Source organism: Hakea prostrata, chromosome 8 (assembly GCF_041222555.1).
Source record: "Hakea prostrata isolate BN-2017 chromosome 8, UWA_Hpros_2, whole genome shotgun sequence".
NCBI lineage: Eukaryota > Viridiplantae > Streptophyta > Magnoliopsida > Proteales > Proteaceae > Hakea > Hakea prostrata.
This window is the reverse complement of record NC_142607.1, coordinates 47937712-47964922: the sequence shown is the minus strand read 5'-3', so window position 1 is coordinate 47964922 and position 27211 is coordinate 47937712. Positions and strand designations below refer to the sequence as shown.

Genomic DNA, 27211 nt, shown 5'->3' with positions numbered 1-27211 from the left:
AATAGATCGTGTTGATCAGATTAAGAAGCGTCAAAAACGAAGATTCTATGACAAGCATTTTAAAAAAAAAAACAAAGAAATGTAATCAAAGAAGAAAGAAACACATGTTTGTACCTATTAGGGAGAGTATTCAAAACTAATTCATTAACCACATAAGAAATAACCTTAGCCATAAAATTCCCCCAGCCATGATCTTGAGATTGACTACTTGCCAAAGAAACTGATACAAACGAGTCCAAGAATCAATCTTCAAACTATCTCAGATTCTCAGAACCTGTAAGGAATCATTCTCTTGGAAAATCAAAGAAAATACTAAGACCCATGAGTGTAGGACCCACAATGTCCTTGCTCGGACACAGACGGATCTTGTGGCTGTGGGTGGATGGGTGGAGGAGCAGGTTAGGTGGAAAGAAAATCCACTAAGTGATGGTCACATTGCAATAGGAATAGATTTAACATAAAAGACAGATAGGTAACTTAAGGAATTAAAAATTATAAATGGAAGAACTAGCTATTAGGTTAATACAGAGAATGGGTTGTTAGAGTATTTTTAAAAAGCAGCGAGAAGAAAAGGTAAACCTCTTGGAAGAATGGGGCAATCAAAAGCTAGAAAAAATATTGCAAATAGCATTTTGATAAACCCGTGGTAGAGTAACTTTGCTCTCTAGCACCCTTTAAGTCATCTTCCACTTGTTTATGTGATGCTTTTTGAAATAAAATGAATAACAGAAAATTTTAAGAAAAAAAATTTGGAGACGTCCTAAGATAATTGATGAAAAACACAGACACTCAAAATTATGTCAAATTGGTAATGACTTTCAAAATGTCTTTCATATTTGCATAATAGTGCACTTCATTAGCGAATACCGTTAAGTCGTTAAATGATTTCATAATTCCTATATTGTCATTAATCTCTTGTAACCTAATTAGGGGTGTATATGGATAACCGAAATCCGCTTCTGAATTCGCATCCGCATCATTTAGAGGTATCCGAATCCGTCCGATTATTAATAGGATGCGGATATGGTATACCCATTTCTTACCGATTATTATCCGTCAAATAAAATTATCCGATTAGATTACTTATTTAGATTTATTATTCTTATTTTTATAAATTTTATTTATGATATGTGACTATTTTTCTAGATTTTCTACTAAAATAGCTACCAAAGTTGCTAAATTCTTAAATTTCAAACCTAACCCTCACAAATAAAAAGGTAATGATGTATCAAGTAGTCAAAAACTTGTATTCAATTTATATTTGTGCCCATTTAAAAGAATATATTTAAGAAAATAATTATCCGATTATCATCCGAATCCGTCCGAATATAATAGGATGCAGATATGGATATACCACTATCCGATCCGAATCCGGTCCGTTTACACCCCTAAACCTAATAGCATTGCCTCTAATAAAATAAAATCTTTAGTTTCATTTTCATTCTGAAGAATCGAGACTCTCAACCCTAGAGAGAACTTGAGAAAGAAGGTAAAGAGAGAGTTTGGATCACCTACCCATGGGGTTAGAGAAGGGACAACTCCATCCCACACGTGGTAGGGGTCCCACCCCAAAGACAAGATTTATTAGGCTCAGAAATGAAACCCCTTTTCTTAACGTATGGAAATTGATTGAGACTCAAATGGGGTATTTGTATATATTTTTTTTTCTGTTTTGTTGTCATAATATTTGGGGCTCAGCCTCCCAAGCTTTTTTGTTTTTGTTTTTGTTTTTCTTTTTTCCCCGATAAGACCCTTCCAAGCTTTCATCCCCTACTTGTTATGGTTGTTTTTTTTTTTTCTCATTTGTTTTTCTAAAGCTTGCAACCAACATAGAAAGTAAAAGCAAGTGAAAGGAATATGCAATAAAAGTGCATAGGTCGACCAACGGGGGTTGGTCCAAGTGGTAAGCAACTTAATCCACTTAAGCAAGGTTCTGGTATCGAAACCTTGTGGATGTAAAAAATCCCCGTTGGGAGACTCACCCACCACAGCCAGGTGTGTGATCTAGGTCGAACACCGGATTAGTCAGGGCAAAGCCTTGGAAACTGGGGTTGGCAACACAAAAAAAAAAAAAAAGTGCATAGATCTTTTTTTTTGGTAGAACATGTTGACATAAATCTATCCAAAGCAAGTCTTGCCGTGTGCATCGGGTGACTTTTGAATAAAAGGAGGAAGAGAAGAAGGGGAAAAAAAAACCCGAATCTTGCCTCTTCAATCCTAAATCATATATAAAAGAGTTTTCTTACATTTGCCTCCCTTAAAATAGGTCAAAACTTTGGTTGACTCACTTATATGGGAAAATTATATATGACTCTTAACTTAACAGCTAGGGTTAGAGTTCAGTTACTCCCATTGTTAAATGACCAAAATACCCTCCCATTAAATTAAAAGAGAAAAAATTACTAAGATACCCTGATTCCTCCTTCACCCTATCGAAAATCATCCACCACTGCCCCATCATTAGAAACCACCCCGTTTGAGATGCCCCACCCAAAGCCTGCAACCCCACCGCACCAGTAAAAAAAGGTGTATACCACCATCCCTCTTCCTTCCGCTAATATTGAATTATGGTAATGGTAGTACTGAATCTTTGTCTCCATCTTATGCAATCGCTTTCTCGACTTCGTTCTGTGACATTCGCACCCTTGTTGAGAATGCATTCTTTATTTTATTAGAGTGATAAAAATGAAAGACAATTTGGTCATTCTAGAATATTATGGGAGAAGGAGAGGTAGAAGCTCACCTTTTTTGGAGAAACAGAGATGGAACTTATGAAAGATAGTATTTAGAGACCAAGTACCGAGGGGGGGGGGAGAGAGAGAAATTTTCCCAAATCTTAATTACTATAAGTAAAAAGATATCTCAATTTTTCTGCCAAGTTAGTTAATCATAGATTAACAGGATCATTTTTAAAAAATATCATTTTTAAAAGTATCATAATGGATAAACAAGGAAAATACAGGTAATTGAAAAAAAAGGGAAAATACATATGCTTTTTTTTTAGACAATACGTGCCATTTCCAATCCGAGTTGATTCCAATCCACATAAAACTAGTTGAATAGGTTAGTTTCAGTGGATATTGATTGGGTCAAAATTTGCCGATTCCGTTCAAGATTATGAACCATTTACTTATATGTGTTGTTTTTGCTAGAGTGCCATGGCTAGATTTTTCACAAGAAAAGTACCACTTAGTAAAGGAAAAGCAAGTAAGAGTTTCCCATTAGAAAAGCAAAAAGCTATGTAAGAGCAACTTGCAATAGATGTGAATTGGTAGACTTGAGTAAATCACCAAAACCCAAAGCAGGTCTTTGCCGTGTAAGGAGTGGCTGATGGTTCTATTTATAGTTCCATTTTTTCCACAAGAAAAGTACCACTTAGTAAAGGAAAAGCAAGAAAAGGTTTTCCATTAGAAAAGCAAAAAGCTAAGTAACAGCAACTTGCAATAGATGTGCATGTGATTTGTGTCTATGTGCCTGGGTTGACTCCAAGTCAATCAACAAAATGCAAACAGGTCTTATTGCCGTGTAAGGGGTGGCTAAATGGTTTTATTTATACTTCCATTTGTTTCAAAATTTGGGAAGTAGGATTTTCTTCTGTGATCTATTTGGCTTGGGAAAAAAAATGAAGTGGTGTAATTTAGCGAAGTGTTTCTGGGTTCTTGTAGTTTTTTTACTCCAATATCATTGCTGTTGTCTTGGGTGCTTGGAAGAGGAGAGGATTGCTCTCCTAAAGTTCAAGGCTTCTTGCAATTGGAGATATCACTTAACATCATGGGTTTCGGAGAAAGGAAATAATAGTAACAGCAGTAGCAGCAGTAGGGGTAATTGTTGTTCTTGGGAGAGAGTCCAATGTAATGCTACCACTGGACGAGTCATCCAACTCTCCCTCGAAGATTTAGGTCTGAAAAGTATTTGCTACTTAAATGTCACCATATTTTCTACCTTCAGAGAACTGCAACACCTCGACTTATCAAACAATTTATTTGATGGTTGGATCAAGAATGAAGGTATATATACTTAATTTATATGATGCATGCATGGATGCATTGATGGGTAAGTTCAATGTATATATATGTTATCTTGCAGGCTTTGAAAGACTGGGTGGGTTGAGAAAGCTTGAAGTCCTTGACCTATCAGGAAATCTCTTCAACAAAAGCATCCTTTCATCCTTGGCTGAACTCAAGTCCCTTAAGACGTTGTACCTTCAAACTAACAACTTGGAAGGATCACATTTGGAAGGTAAACAGCTACTTGCATGAAGAGAAGTCCATTTTTGGTATTGGGATTCCTTAATTCGTTTGACATATTACGATGCATAACAATTTTAACAACAGTATACTTCCATAATTTGAAATCAATGGATCATCACTTAGGACCCTAGAAACCTCAAAGGCAATCTGTTGGAAGGTAATAACCATGTATCATGAAGCCTAAATTAGTTAACTTTCTCTAGATGTTTTACTGGTTGGGTGAAACAATATTCATGGGAAAGAATACCATTGTACATACATTAGCCCTATCAATGTTATTGTGGGCTCCTAAGTTTAGTTGGATTGCTGGAGAAGCTTGAGGCAATCTGCATAACTTGAAGTCGTTGGATTTGAGTAACAATTACTTAACAATGGGTCATCCCAAACATTGCATTGTTAAAAATTTATAATCTAGAATTGAGTAGTTAATTAACCGTACCCATGTTAAACGGCAGTATTACAACACCTAATTAACAATCATACAATGATGTTGATGGTTCTATTTACTTTTCCCAATTGGTTCAGCTTTAGGCAAGCTACATCACTTGCAGTCATTGGATTTGAGTTATAATGAATTCGAGTGCTCCTCCCAAGGCAACACTTCAAGGTAAAAATGAATAGTGATTATTGGTACCATTATTAAAAGTGTAATACTTGCATGAATTAACCATTATATGATGATTCTTGTGTTTCTTAGATTTCTCTTGACTTATGTACGATGCAGGGTTAGCTAGTCTGAGTGACTTGCAGTCATTGCATTTGAGTTGGAATCACATGAACTGCTCCTCCCAAGCAATCCAAGGTAGGATTTAATCTCCCCAATTCAAGACCAAGTAGACAAAAAAGTGATACATCATCAAGAGACATTATGATTGTTGTAGTGGTAGAGGTAACTCATTACTTCATTTACTTTTGCAGCTTTCTGTGGAATGAAAAGGCTTCAGGAGTTGGATCTTAGTTGGAACAATTTTGAAGGGAACCTTCCTCCATGTCTCAAAAATCTGACATCCCTTGCAACATTAGATTTGTCTAATAACCAATTTAGAGGAAACATCCCATCATCTCTCATAAGCAGCCTCTCATCACTTTCAACCATTTCTTTGGGATTCAATGACTTTGAAGGCACATTCACATTCCAATCCTTTGCTAACCTTTCAAAACTTGAGGTGATTGACCTTACTAATGCTGGAGACAAATTAGAGATACAAAGTGATCAACATCTTCCTTGGGCTCCTCTTTTCCAATTGAAGCAACTCTTCTTGTCGAATTGCAAATTTAGCAAACAAATGTCTAATGCTATTCCCAGATTCTTGTCCAACCAGTACCAGTTAACTAGAGTCGATCTTTCCCATTGCAACCTAATTGGTATGTTCCCAAATTGGTTACTTGAGAACAATACAAGGTTGGACATTTTATACCTACAAGATAACTCATTGAGGGGTAATTTTCTCATACCATCATATGTCCACACCACGGCATCGGTCATAGACATTTCAAATAATTGCATTGATGGATCACTTCAAGAGAACATGGGTAACATTCTTCCTTCTGTAAAAGTTTTGAATTTATCAATGAATAGTTTTGAAGGTGGTATTCCTGCATCAATTGGTAATATGAGTCAATTGAATTCCTTAGATTTGTCCAACAATAAGTTTATAGGTGAAATTCCCAAGCACATGGCCTTAGGTTGTGACCAATTATCATTTTTAGCAATTTCCAATAATAAATTGCACGGCCATGTTTTTCCTCCACATTTTAACTTTACTTCCTTGAGAGTTTTGAAGTTGGATAACAACTCATTCTCAGGAAATATCTTGAGTGGATTATCCAATTCCAAGGATCTAGAGATGTTAGATATCAGTAACAACCTGATAACAAGTAGAATTCCTAGTTGGATAGGTAACCTTACAAGTCTAAGGATACTTAACATGGGGGGAAACCTTTTACAAGGAGACATACCAATGGAATTTCAAACACTCATGTCACTTGAAGTTGCAGATCTTTCTCAAAATCAATCTTTCAGGATCCATGGTATCAATATTGAATTCAACAAGTTTAAGGCATCTACATTTGCAAGGAAATGGATTCATTAGCTTACCATCACATTATTCTATTGTCAACAACACAAAGTTGATAACGTTGGACATAAGAAACAATGATCTATGTGGTGGTATTCCTGATTGGATGGGTGTTGGCCTTACCGGTTTGAGGATTCTATTGTTGCAAGGGAATCACTTCAATGGTACAATTCCAAATCATTTGTGCCAATTGAATCACATAGGTTTAATGGATCTTTCCCACAATAGCTTATCTGGATCCATACCGCGATGTCTGAACAATATTTCATTTGGGAGGAAGCAAGATATCGAATCTACATTTCACATAGAGTTCAACTCTTGGATACTTGGGTATCTCAAAGAAGAAGAAATAGAATTCAAGACAAAGAGTTGGTCTTGGGTATACAAAGGTGACATACTTGTTTATATGTCTGGATTGGATTTAGCATGCAATAATCTGATTGGTGATATCCCATATGAAATTGGAACCTTAAATGGACTCCATGCCTTAAATTTGTCACACAACCAGCTATCTAGTTCCATACCAAAAACCTTTTCCAGCCTACGGCAGATAGAAAGCCTTGACTTGTCCTATAATCGATTGAGTGGTGAAATTCCTTCAGAATTGGCCATACTGAACAACTTGGAGGTCTTCATAGTGGCACACAACAATTTATGTGGCAAGACACCGGAGATGAAAGGTCAATTCTCAACTTTTGAGTGCAACAGCTATGAGGGAAACCCATCCCTTTGTGTTCAATCATCTATGGTCTCTTCCGGCTGCACCAACTGCTCCAATACCTATGGAGAATCAACCAACAGATCAACAACATCTTCTTTAGCAATGGACAATGAGTCTGGTATCGACATGAGTGCCTTCATTGCTAGTTTTATTGCTTCATATGTGGTTTGCTTGTTGGGAATTGCCACTATTCTCTACATCAATCCTTATTGGAGAAGAATGTGGTTTCACTTCATTGAACAGTGCATATACTTTGCTCATGATTTTCCCTCTTATGTTTACCGTAAGTTATCTACCTACATATGGTAGATTCTATTTGTTTCTCTAGAAATTATCGAAGTGTGTGTGTGTTTTTCTTTCTTGGTGAAAAAGTGAACCATTTGTTGTAAAATCCAGGTCACATGAGTCACCCTATTTTTTGGGGATCAATAATATACATGAGTCACTTTCACGATATACATGTAGATATACTTCCAAATTATACGAGTAAATTTTTTCTAGTCAACCGGCAGAATTATAATAACAGAGCTTAAACCATTCAGATTCCCTACCCAAAAAACAACTGACATCAAAGATCAAAGATCAATTTGTACTACAGACATTTCGCTAATTGAGTATTTCAAGACTATTATTCGACGCACATACTGAATTTTAGATTTATCCCTGATACAAAAAATGCACCAATTCATTCATATACAATAATACCCTTATCTATTACATTACAAGATGCTGGGATTCTCTCTCTGGTTAATTTGAAACTTCATATCAATACTGATTCACTGGTAAATCCTCACTGTTTCCTCTGTGACTACAACATATTAGAATCAAATTAGTAATTGGTGTATGTGATTCATATCCTCTAAAGGGAAGAAGTTGAGATGAGAATCACCTCAAAATTGCTCCGATTCACCGGGAGATGACATTAAAAAACAGAACAATACTTTCGTTTTGCTTCAAGGGAATGAGTTCAATGGAAATGAAGTACCCGCAATGACAGAGATCCCAAAATTGAATTTTCATTAGATATATTTGTTCACAATTTATCACTAAAAACAATTAAATCACAGTTTATTTTCAAAAATATTCCTACAGTAAACAGTGTTTGAAAGGCCAGTGACAAATTGGACTAACATATCTAATGAAAATCCAATTTTTTTATCTTTGTACTTTTTAAACAAAAAGTGGGGTGTCAATGCTTTAAAGCCTCCATTTTGGGGTGTCAGTGCAATTTGCTCGAAATTATTACTGTAAGTAAAATGTGATCTCAAATTTTCTACCAAGCTAGCAGGATCATCTTTTAAAATCTACTAAAAGTATCATAATGGATAAAAAAGGAAAATACAGCTAATTGACAAAAAGAAAAAGAAAGAAAGAAAAGGACAATACATATGCTTTTGTTTTTTTAAAACAACAAGTGTCATTTCCAATCCGAGTTGATTACGATTCATGTAAAACTAGTTGAGTATTTTAGTTCAAGCATATATTGATTGGGTTAAATATTTTTTGATCTGGTGTGAGATTATGAACCATTTACTTGTATGTGTTGTTCTGCTACAGTGCTATGGCTAGATTTTCCACAACAAAAGTACCACTTGGTAAAGGAAAAGCAAGTAAGAGTTTTCAATCAGAAAAGCAAAAAGCTAAGGAAGAGCAACTTGAAATAGATGTGAATTGGTTGACTTGAATAAATCACCAAAACCCAAAGCAGGTCTTTGCCGTGTAAGGGGTGCCTAATTAAATGGTTCTATTTATACTTCCATTTTTTCCACAACAAAAGTACCACTTAGTAAAGGAAAAGCAAGTAAGTGTTTCCCATTAGAAAAGCGACAACACAAAGAAAAAAAGACTGGATGGATATGGGGACTGCTTGAGAAAGACACAATCACATTCCTAGAATGGATAGACAACTAGAAACCCTACATAGATTTTATGTTTTTCAATGAATTCTAGAGAAGAGTGAAAATTGTAATTGCTCTTATTTTCCCCCAATTATGAAAGCAAGAACAGAGAGAGTATACTAAAAAGAAAACAAAACGTTATTCTTTTTTTTTTTGGGTACAAAGGCGCTTTTTTTATATAGGGATGGGAATGGGGGAGATTACACGTCGCTGGTAAGGGTTGAACCCATGACTTAGTTTGAACCCACGACTTCTTCACTGAGAAGTGATGTTCTTAACCATTTCACTAACCCTCCATAGGCTATAACACTATTTTCGTATCACTTCAAAGGAACGAGTTTAGCAGGAACAGAATATCGCAATAACTACATAATGAAGCCAAAAAAAAAAATTGATAAAATGGAGAAGAAAAAAGGGGTTTCATCTTCCCAACCGTCCGGGCATGCAGACAGGAAAAGAATGTGATTTCAATTCATTGAAGAGTGCATATACTTAGTTATGATTTTCCCTCTTACGTTTTTTCTTTCTTGGTGAAAAAGTGAACGGTTTGTTGTAAAATACAGGTCACATGAATCACCCTTTTTTTTTTGTCACTTTCACGATATTCGTTTATAGATACTTCCAAATTATACGAGTAAATTTTTTTCATTCAACTGACGGAATTATGCTAACAGAGCTTAAACCATTCAGATCCCCTACCCAAAAAACAACGACATCAAAGTTCAATCTATATTTCGAATTCTCCTTTTAAATCCTCGAATTGCTAACAAATAAAAATTGATCAAATGCGACCGTTTGCAATTCTCAACTAGCGTTCATGGTACACTTTAAATTCTGCTCAATTGTATAAGAAATGAATTTGGCTTTTTTTTTTGGTATGAAGTTAAAGACTTTAATTAGAAAGTAAAAAATAAAGACACAAAAGAAAGAAAAAGTATAAAAAATAGATGCGATTCAAAGCAAAGAACCAAAATTGATCAAAACATGCAATTGACAAAATCATCCTCTACCCTAATAAACCTTTAGAACGAGAAATGTAACCATCACAGTAACAGTTAAGCACAATGAATACAATACATGGATACAATATACGTATCTGCTATTATCAAACCCCCAAAGGAGGGATAGACACAACACAAAAACAAAGACGGACACACCACAAGGGCAGAAATACAGCTTCGGTTTCATAAGAAGCAAAAGTCCAGAGTGTCAACGCATAGCATTCGGCTCCTTCCGTTGTGTAAAAGCATTCAATCAAAACCCAATGAATTACAAAATTCTTATAACAGGACACTTAAAAGGGTGATTTATGAAATACAAATTTGGGGCAGTTGAAAATGTGAACAGTTGAGTGTCTAAGCAGAAAAACCATAAGAACAAATTTTCAATTTTCAAGTATATTACAAGAGTATTAGTACTGAATCCCAGAAAAACCAATGAAGACGCACAGACACAATGGAGATTTATCCCTGATACAAAAATGCACAAATTCATTCAAATACAATACATTACAAGATGCTGGGATTCTCTGGTTTCATTTGAAACTTCATATCAATACTGAGTCACTGGTACTCCTCATTGTTTCCTCTGTGACTACAATCAAATTAGAATCAAATTAGTAATTGGTGCATGTGATTCATATCCTCTAAAGGGAAGCTGAAATGAGAATCACCTCAAATTTTTTCAATGACTCGTTTATTTGTTCTTGCAATTCCTGCCTACTCCGCATTGCTGCAAACAATAAACCATCAATGTCTTGATTGTGAACTACCTAGATCATCATGAACACTTGGAACACATAACCTACCCATATTTGAAACTTCTTCCATCTTCTTTGAAGTACGCACTGCAAACCTTTGGAAGGCAGGACTGATAAAAGTAAATAGGATCAGGTAGGGAAGACCATAATCTCTACTAGGACATTACAAAAGTAATGTCCATCCCCGATTGAATTTGGAAGAAGAATAAACACAAAATCTAATACAATGTTATGAACACCAAAACCAAACAGACAAGCTCAACACTGAACCTAATGATTATTATTTGGCTTAATTTCAGTTCTCAAATGGTTCTCACCCTTCGTCAATGTATATACACCCAGTAGAACAAAGGGGCGAGCCACAGAAAACCGAAAAAAATTAAGGATAAACCGGTTTCAGAAGCTCACAAAATTAAGGAATAGAAACAGGTTTGCAAAGTTCACAAAGTAACTAAGTTTATAAAATAAAAGGAATAGGAACAATGGAGAATTAAACATTGGATCTCAGTCAACTCATAAATGGTGACAAAAAGAATTTCGATAAGTTCAATCAAGACTCTGAAAACAGAACATCCAACCCCCCTCCCCCCCTTAATTAGTAATGTCAGGCTATCAAACAAAATGAAGCAGTAAAAAATAGCAATTACAGACCAACAAAATTGTACATTCATACCAAAATACAAACATGTAGGTCTCCAACGTCCAATGCAACATTGTAATCACACTGGATAGCGAGAAGAACATTCATGTGGCTTCACAGATGCAATACTACATGAATGAAACAATTCAAGCAGCACATTACCGACAAGATAAATGTGAAGCTTTTTACAATAAACAGAAAAAGAACAAAACTGATTATCTCAGCCCCTTAGATGTATATATGTTGCGGTCATCTCCGCATTCAGTACAGGTCTATGGAGTCATCATCGATAAAGCAATTGAACGCATAATGAACAGAAGAGAAAACAAACAATAACTAATGCATGGTTTCTGTGCTGTCAACTCAGTCCCTTAGATGTTTATTATAATTGCGATCATTCTCGCACATCTTTTCAGGTCTCTATGATCATCATCGTTGACACAGAACTAGAAAACCCACACAGATTCAATAAGTTTTCAGTAAGAAGAATACATGTAATTGCTCCGATTTACCCCCAACTGCCAAAGCAAGTACTGAGAGACAATATTGAAAAACAGAACAATACTTTAGTTTCGCTTCAAGGGAACGAGTTCAAAGGGAATTGAGTACCCGCAATGACCAGATAATGAAGCCAAGCATTAACTAGAAAAAATAATTAATTTTGAATTTTCTCAAACTTCCTGACCTGCAAGAAACGAACTTTCAAAACAGGAATATATGTAATTGCTCCGATTTACCCCCAACAGCCAAAGCAAGTACTGGAGACAATATTAAGAAACAGAACAATACTTTCGTTTCGCTTCAAGGGAACGAGTTCACTGGGAATGGAGTACCCGCAATGACCAGATAATGAAGCCAACGATTAAATAGAAAAAAGAACTAATTTTGAATCTTCTCAACCTTCCTGACCTGCAAGAATGAATCTTTCACAGCAGGAGAATCAAATAGAGATAGAAAGGTTGAGACGATATTGCTTCAAGGGAACGAATCGATCGGGAATTAAAAGATCCCGCCGATCAGATTAAGAAGCGTCTAAAATAGGAAAACGAAGAATCTATCACAGGCATTTCGAAAAACGAATAATCAAAGAAGAACAAAACACAAGCTTGTACCTGTTAGCAAGAGTATTCACAACTAATTCGTTAACAACATAAGAAATAACCCTGGCCATAAAATTCCCACCGGCCATGATCTTGAAATCGCCTACCCTGCCAAAAAGCTGATACAAACGAATCCAAGAATCAATCTTTGAACACTCTCAGATTCTCAGAACTTGCAGAGAACTATTCTCTTAGAGAATGAAAGAAAAGGTGTTACCTTCGACTCGGAAGAACGAGACGAGAGGAAACCCTAGCGTGAGAAAACAATCCAGCGAGATTCAACTAAGTACTGAAGAACTAATGAACTATTATATATTATTTATAGGCAAAATCTCAACAAAATCAACGGTTAATATGAATAACCTGGATATGAACGGATGAGATTTTTATATCGTTACGAAACCTTAAGAAGTGAGAAACCCTAGATCATGTCAAGTTGTAATCTCGTATATAGCACACCGCCAGTGTATTATAATCTAAATGTTTTTTTCATTTTGCCCACTTAATGGTCAATATTTACCCCCAAAAAAAAAAAAATTCCCCACAATGGTTTTCTATCAACTTTGACATTAAAATTACGATTTTACCCATGGGATGAAGGGGGGTTGAAAGTATGGGTGCAAGTTTGGCCCTGGCGGCTTTGAGTCTTGACCCGCCCCTAAGCCCACCCTGAGTTCAAATAGGGCTTGCGCTAAAGATTTTGGTCATAAGGGTGGGTTAAAGCAAAATATTCTAGTTCTAAACTAGGGCTAAGGGCGGGCTTGGGATTTCTCGATTTTGACCTTGATCTTGACTATGATTCTGACCCTGGTTTTGGCATTGATTATGACCATGATATTGGCCATGATTTTGGCCCTAATTTTGGTACTGATCTAGGTCCATGATTTTGGTTGTGATCCTAGCCCTAATTTGAGTTTGGACCCTCCACCCATATGGAGATTATTAATTCTAATCTTCATGAGTGAATACTTGACATGTGTCAAATTTTAAAAACATGATCATGTTTTGTATAAAATTAATAAAAATAAATTATATCCTCATTACCAATATAGTAAGCATTCATCTGATTTTGGCCTTAATTTTGGTTCTAGTTTTAATGTTAATTTTGATATAACTATAAAGTCTCAATTTTGACCTTCAGTCATTTTGATCATATTAGACTATGAGTTTACTTTTTTATATTATTTTTAAGATAATTTTTATTTTTCGAACTAAGTCATTTTTAGTTTCCAAAAAACATTGAATTTTTTTTTTTAATAAGGCAAGATAATATATTATAAATAATAAAAACTAGTATATAGAGAATTAATATCTAACAGATCTACACCCCAACTTCTTAACTTGAATATTGACATATTTCTTTTTTGCCTTCAATGTAATATTTCAGGAAAAACTTATTAAGAACAAGATAGTTGTTTTTGTAACTAAAATATCAATTTCTTTAACTACGAAAAAATACCAATAATAAATTATCATTGATTTACTTGTTAACAAGGTTTTGAATATGGATTTTTTGTTGAATAAGGATATCAATGGAAGCAGGTTTTCAATTGCCATCACCAAAGAATAGTTTTTTACATTTTTCTTAGTAGAACATAAACTAATGTTGGGTCCCTTTAGTGCAATAAATTCCGTCTATATCCCATGGCAACTAACACAATTTAAAAAGAGTTAAGTTTGGTTGTTAAATGACTAAAATACCCCTCGACCCACCCAACCCCCATCACCATCATTTGGCATCAACATCATTTCTCATTTTTTTTCTACGTCTCTTTTGTTGGGCTTGTTGGTTACTTGAACTAGGTAAAACCGTAAAAGATGATTGCCATGAAACTCAAAACTATGATGGCAAAACATCATCTTTCCTAAAGTTCTCATCGGTCACTATCTCAATTCCAATAGAAGCAAGAGAGAAAGTTGTTTCAAAATTTCAGTGGTGAGAATAATTTTCTTTTCTTCTCTTTTTGGAACAAAGGCAAAATGATCTGAGGTTTTTCCTAGGAAAAAATCGCTACATAAATTCCAAAATTAGTAAAAGGTAATTGTAGAGCTCAACCCCACACCTACAGATTGGCGGTTTCAGGTCAGCTCAAAGAGATGGAAGATTTCGAGCTCCAACATCATCGATGATTCTTAATTTTTCTGGACTGATGCGTTAAAGGCCAAAAAATACTAAGAGAAATGAACAAAAGAACATCGTTTACATTCATTGATTTAGCAATCTACATATCATATTTTACAGAGTTGGAAATCAAAATTGACTCCTTAAATCATACACTACAAAGCGTAACTCACAAATCTGTTGTTCACATATATCGTATGTGATTGATCTGTGTTTAAAAAAGGGAACTATTTAATGTAGTACCGACACTTTCTTTTGTGTTTACCTAATATGGTTCAACCAGGCAGTTCATGGTAGGAACGACCATAAACAAGCACAGTCGCCTAACAAGTTTAGGGCACCTGACAAAGGTAGACTCCTACCATCTATCAACTTGATGGAAAGATAAGTTAGTTAAAGAACTCTTTGTAGAGTTACTTTCCTAAAGCAACTCATCTTAGAGTCATATTCTGAATATAACTCTATTATCATACCCTATATAAAGATCTCAAGTAAATACTATAAGGTAAGCATTTATATTTTGTGTGATCAATTACTTGAATTCTCTATTGAGTAATTGAGATCATATCATTGATACTGACTTGCTCGTCGGAGATGTACCTCGACTTGCTCGTATTTTGCAGGTTCGTGACAGGAAAGGATGAGCAAGATTCCGTATCAATAGAAACCTACCACAATAAGTTGAAAAATGATATCCAATGATATAAACAAATCAAATTTGAATTCAATCAAATATAATGTTATCCCTTTCAATATCTAATTAATATATAACTTAATTTACATCCCATGATTCAATTTTTTTCTTCATTCACACTCAGAATTTCCGTGTTTTGATGAATCCTAATTTCTGGATGGCAGTCTAACTGTTATATATATTTTTTAATTAAACATGCCTATTGGGTTACCATCAAGAATTAAAGCACTATTTTTACACCCAAAAAAGAAAAGAAAAGAAATACTATGAAAGATTTTCGAAGAATAAACAAAACAAGAAATTTATGACATAGCTTTTATTTATTTATTTAATTTTTAAGTATATGACATGATTGAAACAAAAGATAAAAAAGAACCAAAAAAAAATTATATGCCGTCGTGGATCACAACGTAGCCAACAAAAGTTAGCATGCAACAATCTTCTATTAAGGTCAATCCGTTAGGCTGTGTTTGTTTTTAAAGGTGGGGTGGGAAAAAAAAATATGTAGGTCCCATGTGAAGTGGGGTAAGGGAGAAGGAAAGGAAAAGAAATGGTTTTGTGGAAAAATGATAGGGTGGGTCCCACTTCTTACTTTTCCCAACTTTTCCAAAGTCCCACTAAATATGTGGGGTTTTAAAATAGCATGGGGGTGGGAAAGGAGTCCGGATCAGTTCGCCCGACAGGGAGCACAAAGTGCTCCCCCCGCCCTCCCAAACACCGCTTGTGAAAAACACCTTTTGAAAAAAATAATAATAATAATTTTTTTCACCAAGGGACCGATTTATGGTCGAGAAGCCATGGGGCGCGAGTGCTCCTCGGATGGGGAGAAGATCCGGATTCGTTGGAAAGTTGGACTGCCACATCAGCAGACAAGTTTCATTGATTCAAGGAAACTTGTCTCCCACTTTCCCACCCCAAGCAACCAAACAATCTACCATTTTGGGATTTAAAGAAAAAGTGAGAAGTCTACATTTTTTTCAAGAATTTTTCCACCCCACTTTTATTCCAGCTAACAAATCCATTAGTTACCAATGGAAATATCCCACTCGATACATATTGGTTTTGAATCGTATGGATATCAATATTAAGCTTGCTGATATCATACATTGGTTATAGAATACAATAAAGGATAAAACATCCAACATTCATCAAGTGAATCCAAAAACTCATTAGAGATAATGCCCTAAAATGCCCTCCTTGTTAGGTGATAAATTTATGGAAAATTACATGATTAGTTATTTTTAAGATTTCTTTTACAAAGCAAACTACCCAATGTTTCACTTAACAAAATTGAATAAAAATAAGTTTGAGTTTACAAAACTAACCAACACAGTGTACTTTCCTATTTTTGGAGTTTTTACACTTATCCGCTACTTGTGCCGATGCTAATACAGGTTTGAGAATTTGGGTTCGATGTTAGAGATTAACCATTTCACCGGCTTAGTGAACCACAATGGGAAATGAAATTCTCGGCGATGGATTTGGCAATACATAACAGCGATATTGGAACATGACCAACAGTACTGTTTTGGTTCATTTGGTAAACTCAAACTTGCTTTTATTCAATTTGATTATGTGAAACATCAGGTGATTAAATTAAAAATAGCTAATCATGTAATTTTTTTCATAAATTTACTTATCCCACCCTCATTTTTGGGGGAAAAAATTGAAAATTTTCAGGCAAGCCTGGCTAAGACACCAACCATTGGTGCAGTGTTAGCAGTTGCAGGCTCAGCTTGCTGTGAGTTAGGCCTTGAATCACCATAAGCATCATTTTCATCTGGGCCACCAACAATTGCTCCATCCAACACATTTGGATTAGGTGCATTCCGGTTGAACCAGGCATCAAAACCTCCTTTGCATGTCACAGGACTTGGATCTTTCTTTATTGAAACTATTGAAGCTCCCCTGTGATGGACCTGCCCTGGGTACATGGATCCAAACCCTACCATGTAACTCATTTTTTTTGGGTTTGCACCCAAAATATAATCAACCTGAAACCACACACATATATAAAAGAAAAATTAAAACAACCTAATTTCATTAATTTATGCTCAATTTTGAGCAATTTGAGCAAATTTTGTTATCGAATATGCCACCTTCTTGGCATTCACAAATCCCTATTAGGGTTTGAGCAACTCCCTAAAAATTAGGAGTCGATTTCTGTTTGGACATTTCAATTTTGGGCTAAGAGCACCAAACAAAAGATGGAATTAATTAGCAAAATTATAGTTCTGGTTTGGTTTGGTTTGGTTTTGGGTTGGTGTGGATTCGGAATGTGTTCAGTTTTGAGACTACTACGGACCAGCCTCTTATCAAACCGTTTCGGTTGCTTTGTAATTAACTTTTTTATATTTTTGGCCCCTGGATCTTACCTCTTGGTTTAAAGCCCAAAATAGGCGTAATGCTAACCTCTTTTAATTGGATTATAACATGTTGATTTTTTTTAATGATTTGTATCTTCATGCTCGCTATCCGTAAGTTATTTTCGTTCTCTATTTGTATGATGCTTAAAACTTACGATTTTCTTGTACTCTGCGTGGAAAATGGGATAATCCCATTACTACCATTGGTGTGACCCAATGAATTATCCATGCATATTCATAATGTTTGTCTTTTTTCCTCATAAAAAATCTTAATGAGTATTCAATGAGTTATAGGATTTTTTTAGGTGTAATATTTTAATCTAAGAAGATTCATTTGATTTATCTTGATTCTTGAATTAGAATATTATGCATGAGGAGTTTTATAACTTGTTGGGCATGCATTGAAAGAGCTCCTCTAAGAAGATGATCCAAACCCTATCATACTTGACTTTTGACCTTTATAATACAAGGTAAAAAAATACCCTTTTATATGAATCTCCATGGTAAGGAATCTGATTCTCTCATAAGCATCCACAAAATCTGAAACAAAGAAAAGAAAAAAAAGGTGTAGTGAAACCCAAGAATGAAATTAACATACCTGTGATCGCGCAAAGTTGATCAAGTCAGTGGGAGTAACAGGGCCACCTTGGCACTGGATACTAGCATGGTTGGCCGATAGGTAATCTGAGTAAGCTGACAATATAAACACAGTAGCAGTGGTGTATTGAAGATTATCCCATGGCAGATACCACAGCAGACCCCCAGGGGTCTTCTTGAAGTTGTTGCTTCCTTTCTGAACGCAGGAGCAAATGAACTCCTCAGCCGAACTCTTGAATTGAGCCCAGTTCTCAGAGTTCTCCACTTTGCCTTCAAGAACAAGCTGTGAAAGCGAAACAAGCACAAATGAATATCAGACATGTAAGTAGAGTAGCAGAATCGATTATGGTATTTTCTAGCTTTGATGAAATCTGGTATATATTATACCTTGGAGACTAGAATCTGGGCACCTAAGAACTTGTCATCCCAAGAGAACATAGATCTTGAACCACCAGTTCCAGAGCTGCCAAGGTAATTTAGGTAACTCTCATCACCTGTAGCTCGGTGAAGCCATGCAGCTGCCCATAACAATTCGTCCTGATGACACAGATATTAGTAAAGCAACATAATGGAAAAACCCTGAAAAACTGATACACGCAAGAGCTGATTCAACTATAGTGATCAAATCATTTAAAAGAAAATGACACAAAAATATAGAAAAATCACTTGGCTTGGATTTAGACTTCTCATCCAAGAAGGAAATATTCATGTGGTCAAATATGAAAATATTCTTTTTCAAAAAGCAAAGGTGTAAGAAAGTTCTTTTCTAGAACGGACTTATTACATGCATACTTCTAAACAAAGAATAGTCTTTTAGTACAGAAATTAACATGTAAAGTAAGAGCTGGTCTCAAAAATAGAAACATTACAAAACATACACATAGTTCCATCCATAGAGAATTACATACAGTAAAATAGAAACCTAATTAATAATTAAGGAAAGAAAATTTGAGTTTTGATGCTCTACCAGCCAAGATAGAGAGTTTGTGCTCCCCTCACCTATCCATGGAGAATTACATATGGTAGATTTGCCTGAATTTTTACTATCAGTAAAACAGAGACTAACTAATAATAAAGGAACAAAAATTTGAGTCTAGATCCTCTGCCTATTTGGGTAGAGGTCTGCGCTCTCCTCACACGTTTTTACCACATACTATGAGGGGGCCTACCTTTAAACCCTGATAAAATAAATCAGAAGTATACCCTCAGTGGATCCATGATGAATTTCCTTCCTAATGTATGGTGGAAAAGTGCGAGAAAACTACAAATCTCTACATACTTTTAGGAATTTGGTAGGAAAGCCTAAGAACCTAAATATATTATTACATTTTTCTTAGAATAAATAAGAAATCAAGTAACCATTTAAGGGTTGCTTGATCACAGTTTGACGCTGCATGTGGTATGGTAGATGTAATGGTCTCTACCCTTAACGGAGCTACCAATTCCAAAATAATAATAATAATAATAATAATAATAATAATAATAATAATAATAATAATAATAATAATAAATCAAGTATTCCCATACCCAGAGTAGATTTATTTATTTGGGTGAAAATCATGCCAAAGGCTGCCTTGGGTGATAATCAGACTTCGGATTTGCTACTCAAGTTGACCATTAAAGAGGCACGGGTCCCACACCTAAAGGTTTAGATGGGTTTATAAGTTTTTGCAAGGGTATTCTAGGGAAAATACTAATCCATATAACAATCCACAGTGCAACATTTGGTCAAATTTCGGCCGAGTTTCTGTCATATGGGTAAAATGATTTCGAGGGTGAAACCGAGATGGTCCAAAAATTGCTGAAAATTCGGCGATATTTTGAGATATATTGCTACTCAACTGATAAATTGTCAAAATCTCAATTTTTTCCAAATATTTTGGCTATTTCTCATGATTTTTAGGTGATTTCTTTCATGATTCTATAGTGAAAATTTCAAGGTCAATAAACAATCTTACAAATTCTACCCCAATGATTCAAGCCTCAAAAATCAATGTGCCAAATGTGGTTATCTACATAGAACAATTCCTAAAAATAATTCAAATTAAGAAGACATTTTGTAACAAAATTCTCAAGATCAATGAATAATCTTATCAATTATATCCCAATGATTTAAGCACGGTACAAAATGGCGACATAGATCGCCGACACGGGCCATATGCGCCAGCGGGGGCGACACGACACCCCGGACCCGACACGCGGAAGGGCGAAAATCGCGGACTCCGCGATAAAAGGCGAATTCACCCGAATTTTTAATTTCTCTCTCTCTCTCTCTCCGAGCTCTCTCTCTCATTTTGCACTTTTCACTATATTTCGCGACTTGACATCACGGGACATCTTGCTTCCTTGTTGCCGGATATCACGTTGTTCGACGAGCGTGCGAGATCCGAGAGTTTTTCGCAAACAAGTAACCATTCTTATCCAAGTAATTTTTCACAAAATGCATGTTATATGATGTTGGATGATTTTGAAATTAATATATGTTGAATACCATGTGCGATCTACGATTTCACGGAGTCGGAATTTTTTCCAAAGTATTTTATTTTTTTATTTTTGTGGGTAAAAAATGATATTTTGATTATCTTGTATGATTACTTTTTAAGTGATACGGTGGTTGTATGATGATAGAAAATACATATGGGAACTCCGTGAGCCGATCTACGGACTCACGGAGTCGAAATATTTTTTGACCCAAAAATAAGTTATTTTATTTTTCAAAAAATATCCGATATTAATAAAAATATCAATAATTATGAAAAATGCAAAAAATAGGGGAAAATGGGGGAAATGTTTTGAAAATTATGGAATAATTATATAAGTATTTTTCAACTGTTGGTTGTGTTGCCCATGTGGCTTCATCGCGGTTTTGATATGGGCGACTATTTTTATAATTATATCATACATGCAATATTCATAATTTCATATATGATTGTTTATATGTGTATAAACAATTATAATGATGTTGTTATTTGTTAATGTTATTTGAATGCAACAGCATCATGCGCTGGTGGGAGTCGAGGGGACGGGTCTTCCCGGGGTGGACGGGGACAGGGCGGGGGTCGGGGAGGGTCGGGGACAACCCGAGAGATCGCGAGGAGGGAGGACCGACCCAAGCATGGCAATATTGTACGGCTATTGATGGAGACAAAAATAAAACGAGTGTAATTTTTGTCACAAAAGAATATACTCGGGTGGCATCGGTAGGTTCAAGGGTCACATCACTGGGAGTTCAAAGGATGTGACTAAATGCACAGAGGCCCATCCAGATGTAATCAAGTTACTCAGGGATTTACAAAAACAAAAGGGGAAGAAGAAAGATGATCGGAGGAAAGTCAACAGAGCACTAGATGATGCGGTGCGGGGACCGCATCATATGTGGATGATTCGGGATGATGATAGGGATGTTGATCCCGTGATGTGGACGAGAGATCGGGAGGAGAGGGATATGCGGCGGGCCATGGCGAGAGAGCGGACGATTGCACCATCGGGAGCGGGATATGGCCGAGCTAGAGCTACGGGAGCTAGTCCATCTAGGCCTACGGGGGCTAGACCTTCGATCCGGGGGAGGGGTGGTGTATTTGGCATGTTTGGCGGACCACGAGTCGGCGGGCCCCTCATACATCAGGTTCGAGACCATTCGGTGCCACTACCACGGCAACCATCCGATTATCCACGCCGTCCGCACCCGACCATGGAGCGGGATCCGATACATTCAAGAGAAAAGGGGCCAAGCAGCCCAAGATATTTGGTGCATGGAAAGGTATAGCAAAGAAGGTAAAGAAAGCAATGTCATAGTGGATTTATTATAATCACATCCCAGCAAACACAACACGGGGTCCATACTATACGAATATGATTGATACTATTGCAGCGGCAGGCCCGGATATAGTGGTCCCAACCCTACGAGTTGATGACCACCCTCCTTCAAGAGGAGAAGCAAGAGCTGCGAGGAGTATATTGATAGTATGAAACCCTTTTGGGATACTTATGGATGCACCATCATGTCCGATGGATGGACCGGCCCGACGAGAAAGTCCATCATCAACTTCATGGTATACCGTGATTGGAGAACTGCTTCTTGAAATCGAGTGGATGCTACCGGTCATACGAAAGACCATAGATATATCATGGGTCTCTGCAGGATGTGATCGACCGGGTTGGTAGGAAAAATGTGGTGCAAATTGTCACCGACAATGGCTCCAACTATAAGAAGGCCGGTGAAGTGTTGATGGCTTCACCGATTATAACCTTATGTGGACACCTTGTGCGCACATTCAATTGACCTAATGCTGTGAAGGACATTGGAAAAATCAGCATTGTCCACAACACCGTTGAGAGTGCAAGACAGGTAACCAACTTCATCTACAATCATAACGTTGCTTTGGCAATGATGCGGAGATCATGTGGAGGTGAGTTGGTGCGACCTGGTCCGACAAGATTTGCGACAAACTTTGTCGCCTTGAGCAGCATGCAAGATAAGAAGTCGGGCCTCGGATCCATGTTTGCATCGCAGAGTGGTTTGATTGAGCTGGATCCAAGTAAGATAACTATCTACTATTTCATCTTATAAATTATTATATTTATATTATGAGTTTATGATTATCTTGTATGATATTTATTGTCTATTGACTTAATGAGTTTGTGATAATTTAGCACGACCAATGGGGCGCCGCACAGTACACAATATCATCTGATGATTTCTTGAGATGTGTTACTGTAGTGTTGCAAACCATAGATCCTATAGTAAAGGTCTTGCGTATGGTGGACTCTTCCTTGAGGGGACCCACTTGTATGCATCCCTTGAGCGTATGAAGGATGCTATAAAGGCAGCAAACCCTAGAGGACATCGGGCTTTCTTAGATATTATCGATGCACGATGGACGGCTCATCCGATGCATTCTCTTCATAGGGCCGATAAGTAAATATCGGGTTGTTGATTTGTAGTTGTAAACTGTAGCTTGAGACTTGTGGGCTGTAGCATTGTAGGTATGGTACTTTGGTAGTTGGTACAACTAAGCAATTATGCGGATATTCTAAACCCAAGTACAATATAGCAACATTTAGGGTTGGACACAAACCATGGATGCCCCGAACGGGATAACGAAGTTGGAGCCAGATGAGATGGTCCAATCATTGCCACAATGAGGTGAGACATTGGGAATTCAAACGATTAGTGAGTTGTATTAATTGTTTAAATAATTTAGATAACCAATCAATACTAATGATTGTATTATTGCAGATCAAATTGTTAGAGATGCATTGGGTCAGTGGAGGTGAGGGCAGAGAAACCATGGATCAGGTTAGATACTTATATAGTTAGATCCTAGGGCTTAGATGCATAAATGTTTTGAGTCTTTGACTTGAGTTTCTAACTAATGTTTGTGATAATGCACTGAATGGTGGTACTCATGGCAATAGTGCACAAACTTGGAAGATGCAACGGGATCTTGGGACTCGGATGTGAGAGGAATGGAGTACATCAGCAGATCCACCCCGAGGAGGAAGGGGAAAGCGCAAATGACCTCGATTATCACTATAATATGAGGTTGAAGGCAATATGCCGGGAGCGCTCGGAATGAAAGGCAAACATCAACGATGAATATTTGATGTGCCGAAGATGACCAAGATCCCCACCGGGATGTTGGACGAGGGGTGAGCGGATTGGACCAACGGAGGGAGGCCGACCCAAAACAGCCAAGGCGGGGGAATGTGGGTGAGTATATGGCCACGAAGAGGGTCGGGCACATGCGAGGCAGCGCCACGCGATGAGGATTGGATGATGGCACAGGCACGGAGGAGCGAGGACAGAACCGATGACACACCTCGCAGTCGACCGGTGGAGATGATGATGGTGGTGGTGGTGGTAGTGGTAGTGGTGGTGGTGGTGGTGGTGGTAGTGGTGGTGGTGGTGGAGGCATGGAGAGCGATACATGTCCACTACGAGAGACACAAGAGCCCCCACCCGGAACACCGGGAGAGTCATTTGATCATGCCACCGGGATTATGATCATGGTGGTGATTATCAACGTGGTGAAATCCCGATATGAGGCCGAGCCACCATCGAGGGGAGCTGGCCATGACTATGTTAATCCTTGGGATGCGGCGATTGCGTCAATGGGGTCCATGAACTTGGATGAGTCGTAGGCTCCACACCAGTTATTGGCCACGGGTAATATGGTGTCCCCTCCCCCTCGGATGGACAGATGAAGGGAATTAGTAACCCCTCTAGTTCTCGTATCATGGGAGCATGGTGTCCCCTAGTCTCGTATCATGGGAGCTATGGTGTCCCTCTCCTCCACAATCGAGTCATTCGACCAACAAGGGCATCCGATGGCATGCAGAGCTGGCCCTATTCTCACTCCTCAAATTGGAGTTCTCATGGCGCGGAAGATGACCGCATAGAACTGCAGTTAATGATTACTAGACAATTTTCAATATCGTATGAGATGGGATGAGTATGTGAATTTGTTGGAGGGGCACACGGAGACAACGAGCGAGGAGTTCGATCCACCTAGGCAAAGGACCGAGAGTTTCGGATTTTATATGGTTGGATGACTTTATGTATTACAGATTTGTACAATGAATGTAGACTTAATGATTGGTTTATGAGTTTTAGGTTTTAGTTTCGGAGCTCGTCCGCGATGGTAGGACATGGGTCGATTAAGAACATTAGTTTAGGTAATGTTTTAGATCAAAATAACACTACCAATGTGTTTATTGGCCTCAAATTAGGCTACACATCAAATTTCAGGTCAAAATGACCAAAAAAACCCATCGAAACAGGGGTTCGATAAAAATCGAACCCCTACCAAAAGTCGCCCGACTTTTGGCTAAATTTCGGCCGTGTCGCTGTGTCGAGCGACACGGCGACACGGTTCGAAATTTCGAACTATGGATTTAAGCATCAAAAGGCAACATGCCAAATGTAATTAGAGAAAAATATATACATGAAAGAATCTATAGAAACAATTTAAATTATGAAGGGATTCTAATCTTTAAGGTCAACAGAAAATCTTTTCAATTATATCCCAATAATTTAAGCCTTAGAAGGCAATATATTAAATGTCACTAAGAAAGAGAATTTACATGGAATAATTTATAGGAAATAATTAAAATTACGAAGTATTTACGTGAAATTAGGTTGGACACCAAATTAAGGGGCAAAATTTTGGACTTAAAATCATGGTGCTGTGAAAGAGCCAGTTGAAAGCTTGTTCCATAGAAGACTCATAAGAAGCATTCAAGAGAAGCAAACTGCATGGAAAAAAAGCCATTCATAGGATCAATATTTACCTCATATCCGCTACTGGAGTAGAAATTTGAAACAACTGGAATGCTATTCTGATACAGGCCTAGGTGATTGCGAGCAAAATCAAAGAGCTGAAAATTTTACCCAGAAGGAAGAACCGATCAGTGTTTATCTTTGTATATATAATGGTGAATAAATCAACGTTATCTCACCTGCTTTGCATGGGTAAGAAGCGTAGAAGAATACTGAGGATTCGATTCATGGAAAGCAATGGAAGCAGCAGCCAAAGCAGCAGAAGTTTCACCGGCAAGATCAGCTCCTGGGTGTCCATCTTCGATCTTAAAGCTCACCCGTGGTGTGGCCATTTCTTCTGGTCTCTGCCAACATGCATGGTCAGAATCTCCATCACCAACTTCGCCATATAAGATATCAGGTTCTGGGTGAGCTTTGATAAGGTAATCTGTTCCCCATTGAATAGCTTCAAGGGCATGTGATAACTCATTTTTAGCTGAAAGTTGAGTTCCAAACTCCACTACACTCCATGCAAGCATTGTCACAGTGAATGCCATTGGAAACCCAAATTTCACATTGTCGCCAGCATCATAATATCCACCAACAAGATCAACCTGTCAACCCAAAATCACCATGTCATGAACAATCTTTAAGAAAAAGAAAACCAAGAAGAAGACCAGGGTGCTTACACCGGCATCACTGCCATCTTTAAGTCCAGAATCACCTCTCCACTGCACTCGCTGTTTAGCAGGTAGCTTCCCTGATCTCTGAGCTTCAAAGTACAACAAAGATTTGGATAGGGCTATGGTATAGTCTATAGAAGCAACTTCATGAAGCAACAGGAGGAGCAAGAAACCTAGACATGAAAGAGAACTGAGAGAAGACATTGCATACAATGCTGGGGTATAGAATTTAAGTCCAGGTTCTTGAGCTAGTCAATATTTATAGACAATTCTAATTCCAAAGAACACCAGGAGGATCCATGAAAGGTAAGAATGATCATTAAGGCCAAAAGAATCTGATTTAGAAAAAATCGCCAAATGGTTAGCATTTTTGTCACATTTTTATATGCACTCAGCATAGAATAAAATCTTATTGGAATGCAAAAATATCACTTTTCGGCAATTGAATATTGTAATCTTATAAAGATAACGAAATTTCTTAATCATGGATGAGAAAGAGATACTGTTTGCAATAAAGATTTGGATTGGAGTTTCTAAAAATAAAAGTTTGCAAAAAATAAAGATTCGTTTTGGTTAGGAGACGGTTTTTTTGGGAGGTTTTATATTTTTGATATGTTACATTGTAACCACTTACCAAGAAAATGTAACATTGTAACATTGGTATTGGATCATTTTCTTTTGTCATTAATAAATTTGATTCTTTATTCAAAACAACAACAACAACAACAACAATAAGCCTTTTCCCAACTAAATGGAGTCGGCTACATGGATTCTTGCCCTCCAATCGGTTCTGTTCAAAGCAATGCTAGATACAAGGCCTAAGCTATACATATCTTTTCTCACCACTTCTCCTAAGGTTATCTTAGGTCTACCCCTAGCTCTTCTAGTTCCTTCAATATGGATTATATCACTTCTCCGAACAGGAGCATTTATAGGTCTCCGTTGAACGTGGCCGTGCCACCTCAAACGACTTTCTCTAAGCTTATCACTTATAGGAGCAACTCCCAGACCAACTCTAATATGATCGTTTCTTATCTTATCC

At 37.1% G+C, this 27211-nt stretch overlaps 2 protein-coding genes, 1 long non-coding RNA gene and 3 other non-coding genes across 7 annotated transcripts; 1 reads left to right on the top strand and 5 right to left on the bottom strand.

Moving 5' to 3' along the window:
- Nucleotides 1-3575: 3575 nt before the first annotated feature.
- Nucleotides 3576-7495, top strand: LOC149008297 (receptor-like protein 13). The gene is given in 6 exon segments (XM_089167219.1): nucleotides 3576-4007; nucleotides 4087-4253; nucleotides 4374-4407; nucleotides 4975-5052; nucleotides 5169-6262; nucleotides 6264-7495. Coding segments are annotated over 6 exon segments (2853 nt in total). The 5' UTR covers nucleotides 3576-3622; the 3' UTR covers nucleotides 7359-7495.
- A 1612-nt stretch (nucleotides 7496-9107) lies between these two features.
- Nucleotides 9108-12726, bottom strand: LOC149008293 (uncharacterized). 2 transcript variants are annotated; one of them, XR_016175001.1, is made up of 5 exons: nucleotides 12664-12726; nucleotides 12459-12565; nucleotides 10755-10816; nucleotides 10620-10678; nucleotides 9108-10540 (listed from the first exon to the last, which is right to left on the bottom strand). It is a non-coding gene; the product is annotated as an uncharacterized LOC149008293 (long non-coding RNA). The 2 variants fall into 2 exon arrangements; XR_016175000.1 differs by having other exon boundaries at nucleotides 12459-12720.
- LOC149008296 (small nucleolar RNA snoR136) lies at nucleotides 11390-11531 on the bottom strand. The gene has a single exon (XR_016175402.1). It is a non-coding gene; the product is annotated as a small nucleolar RNA snoR136 (small nucleolar RNA).
- LOC149008295 (small nucleolar RNA SNORD25) lies at nucleotides 11561-11640 on the bottom strand. The gene has a single exon (XR_016175424.1). It is a non-coding gene; the product is annotated as a small nucleolar RNA SNORD25 (small nucleolar RNA).
- LOC149008294 (small nucleolar RNA SNORD25) lies at nucleotides 11704-11786 on the bottom strand. The gene has a single exon (XR_016175423.1). It is a non-coding gene; the product is annotated as a small nucleolar RNA SNORD25 (small nucleolar RNA).
- Nucleotides 12727-16938: 4212 nt separating the features above from the next.
- LOC149008292 (endoglucanase 13-like) lies at nucleotides 16939-26373 on the bottom strand. The gene is made up of 6 exons (XM_089165963.1): nucleotides 26176-26373; nucleotides 25687-26100; nucleotides 25519-25605; nucleotides 18613-18762; nucleotides 18227-18508; nucleotides 16939-17256 (listed from the first exon to the last, which is right to left on the bottom strand). The coding sequence occupies exons 1-6, from the start codon at nucleotides 26371-26373 to the stop codon at nucleotides 16939-16941; spliced, it is 1449 nt and encodes a 482-aa protein (XP_089022089.1).
- Between the last annotated feature and the right edge of the window lie 838 nt (nucleotides 26374-27211).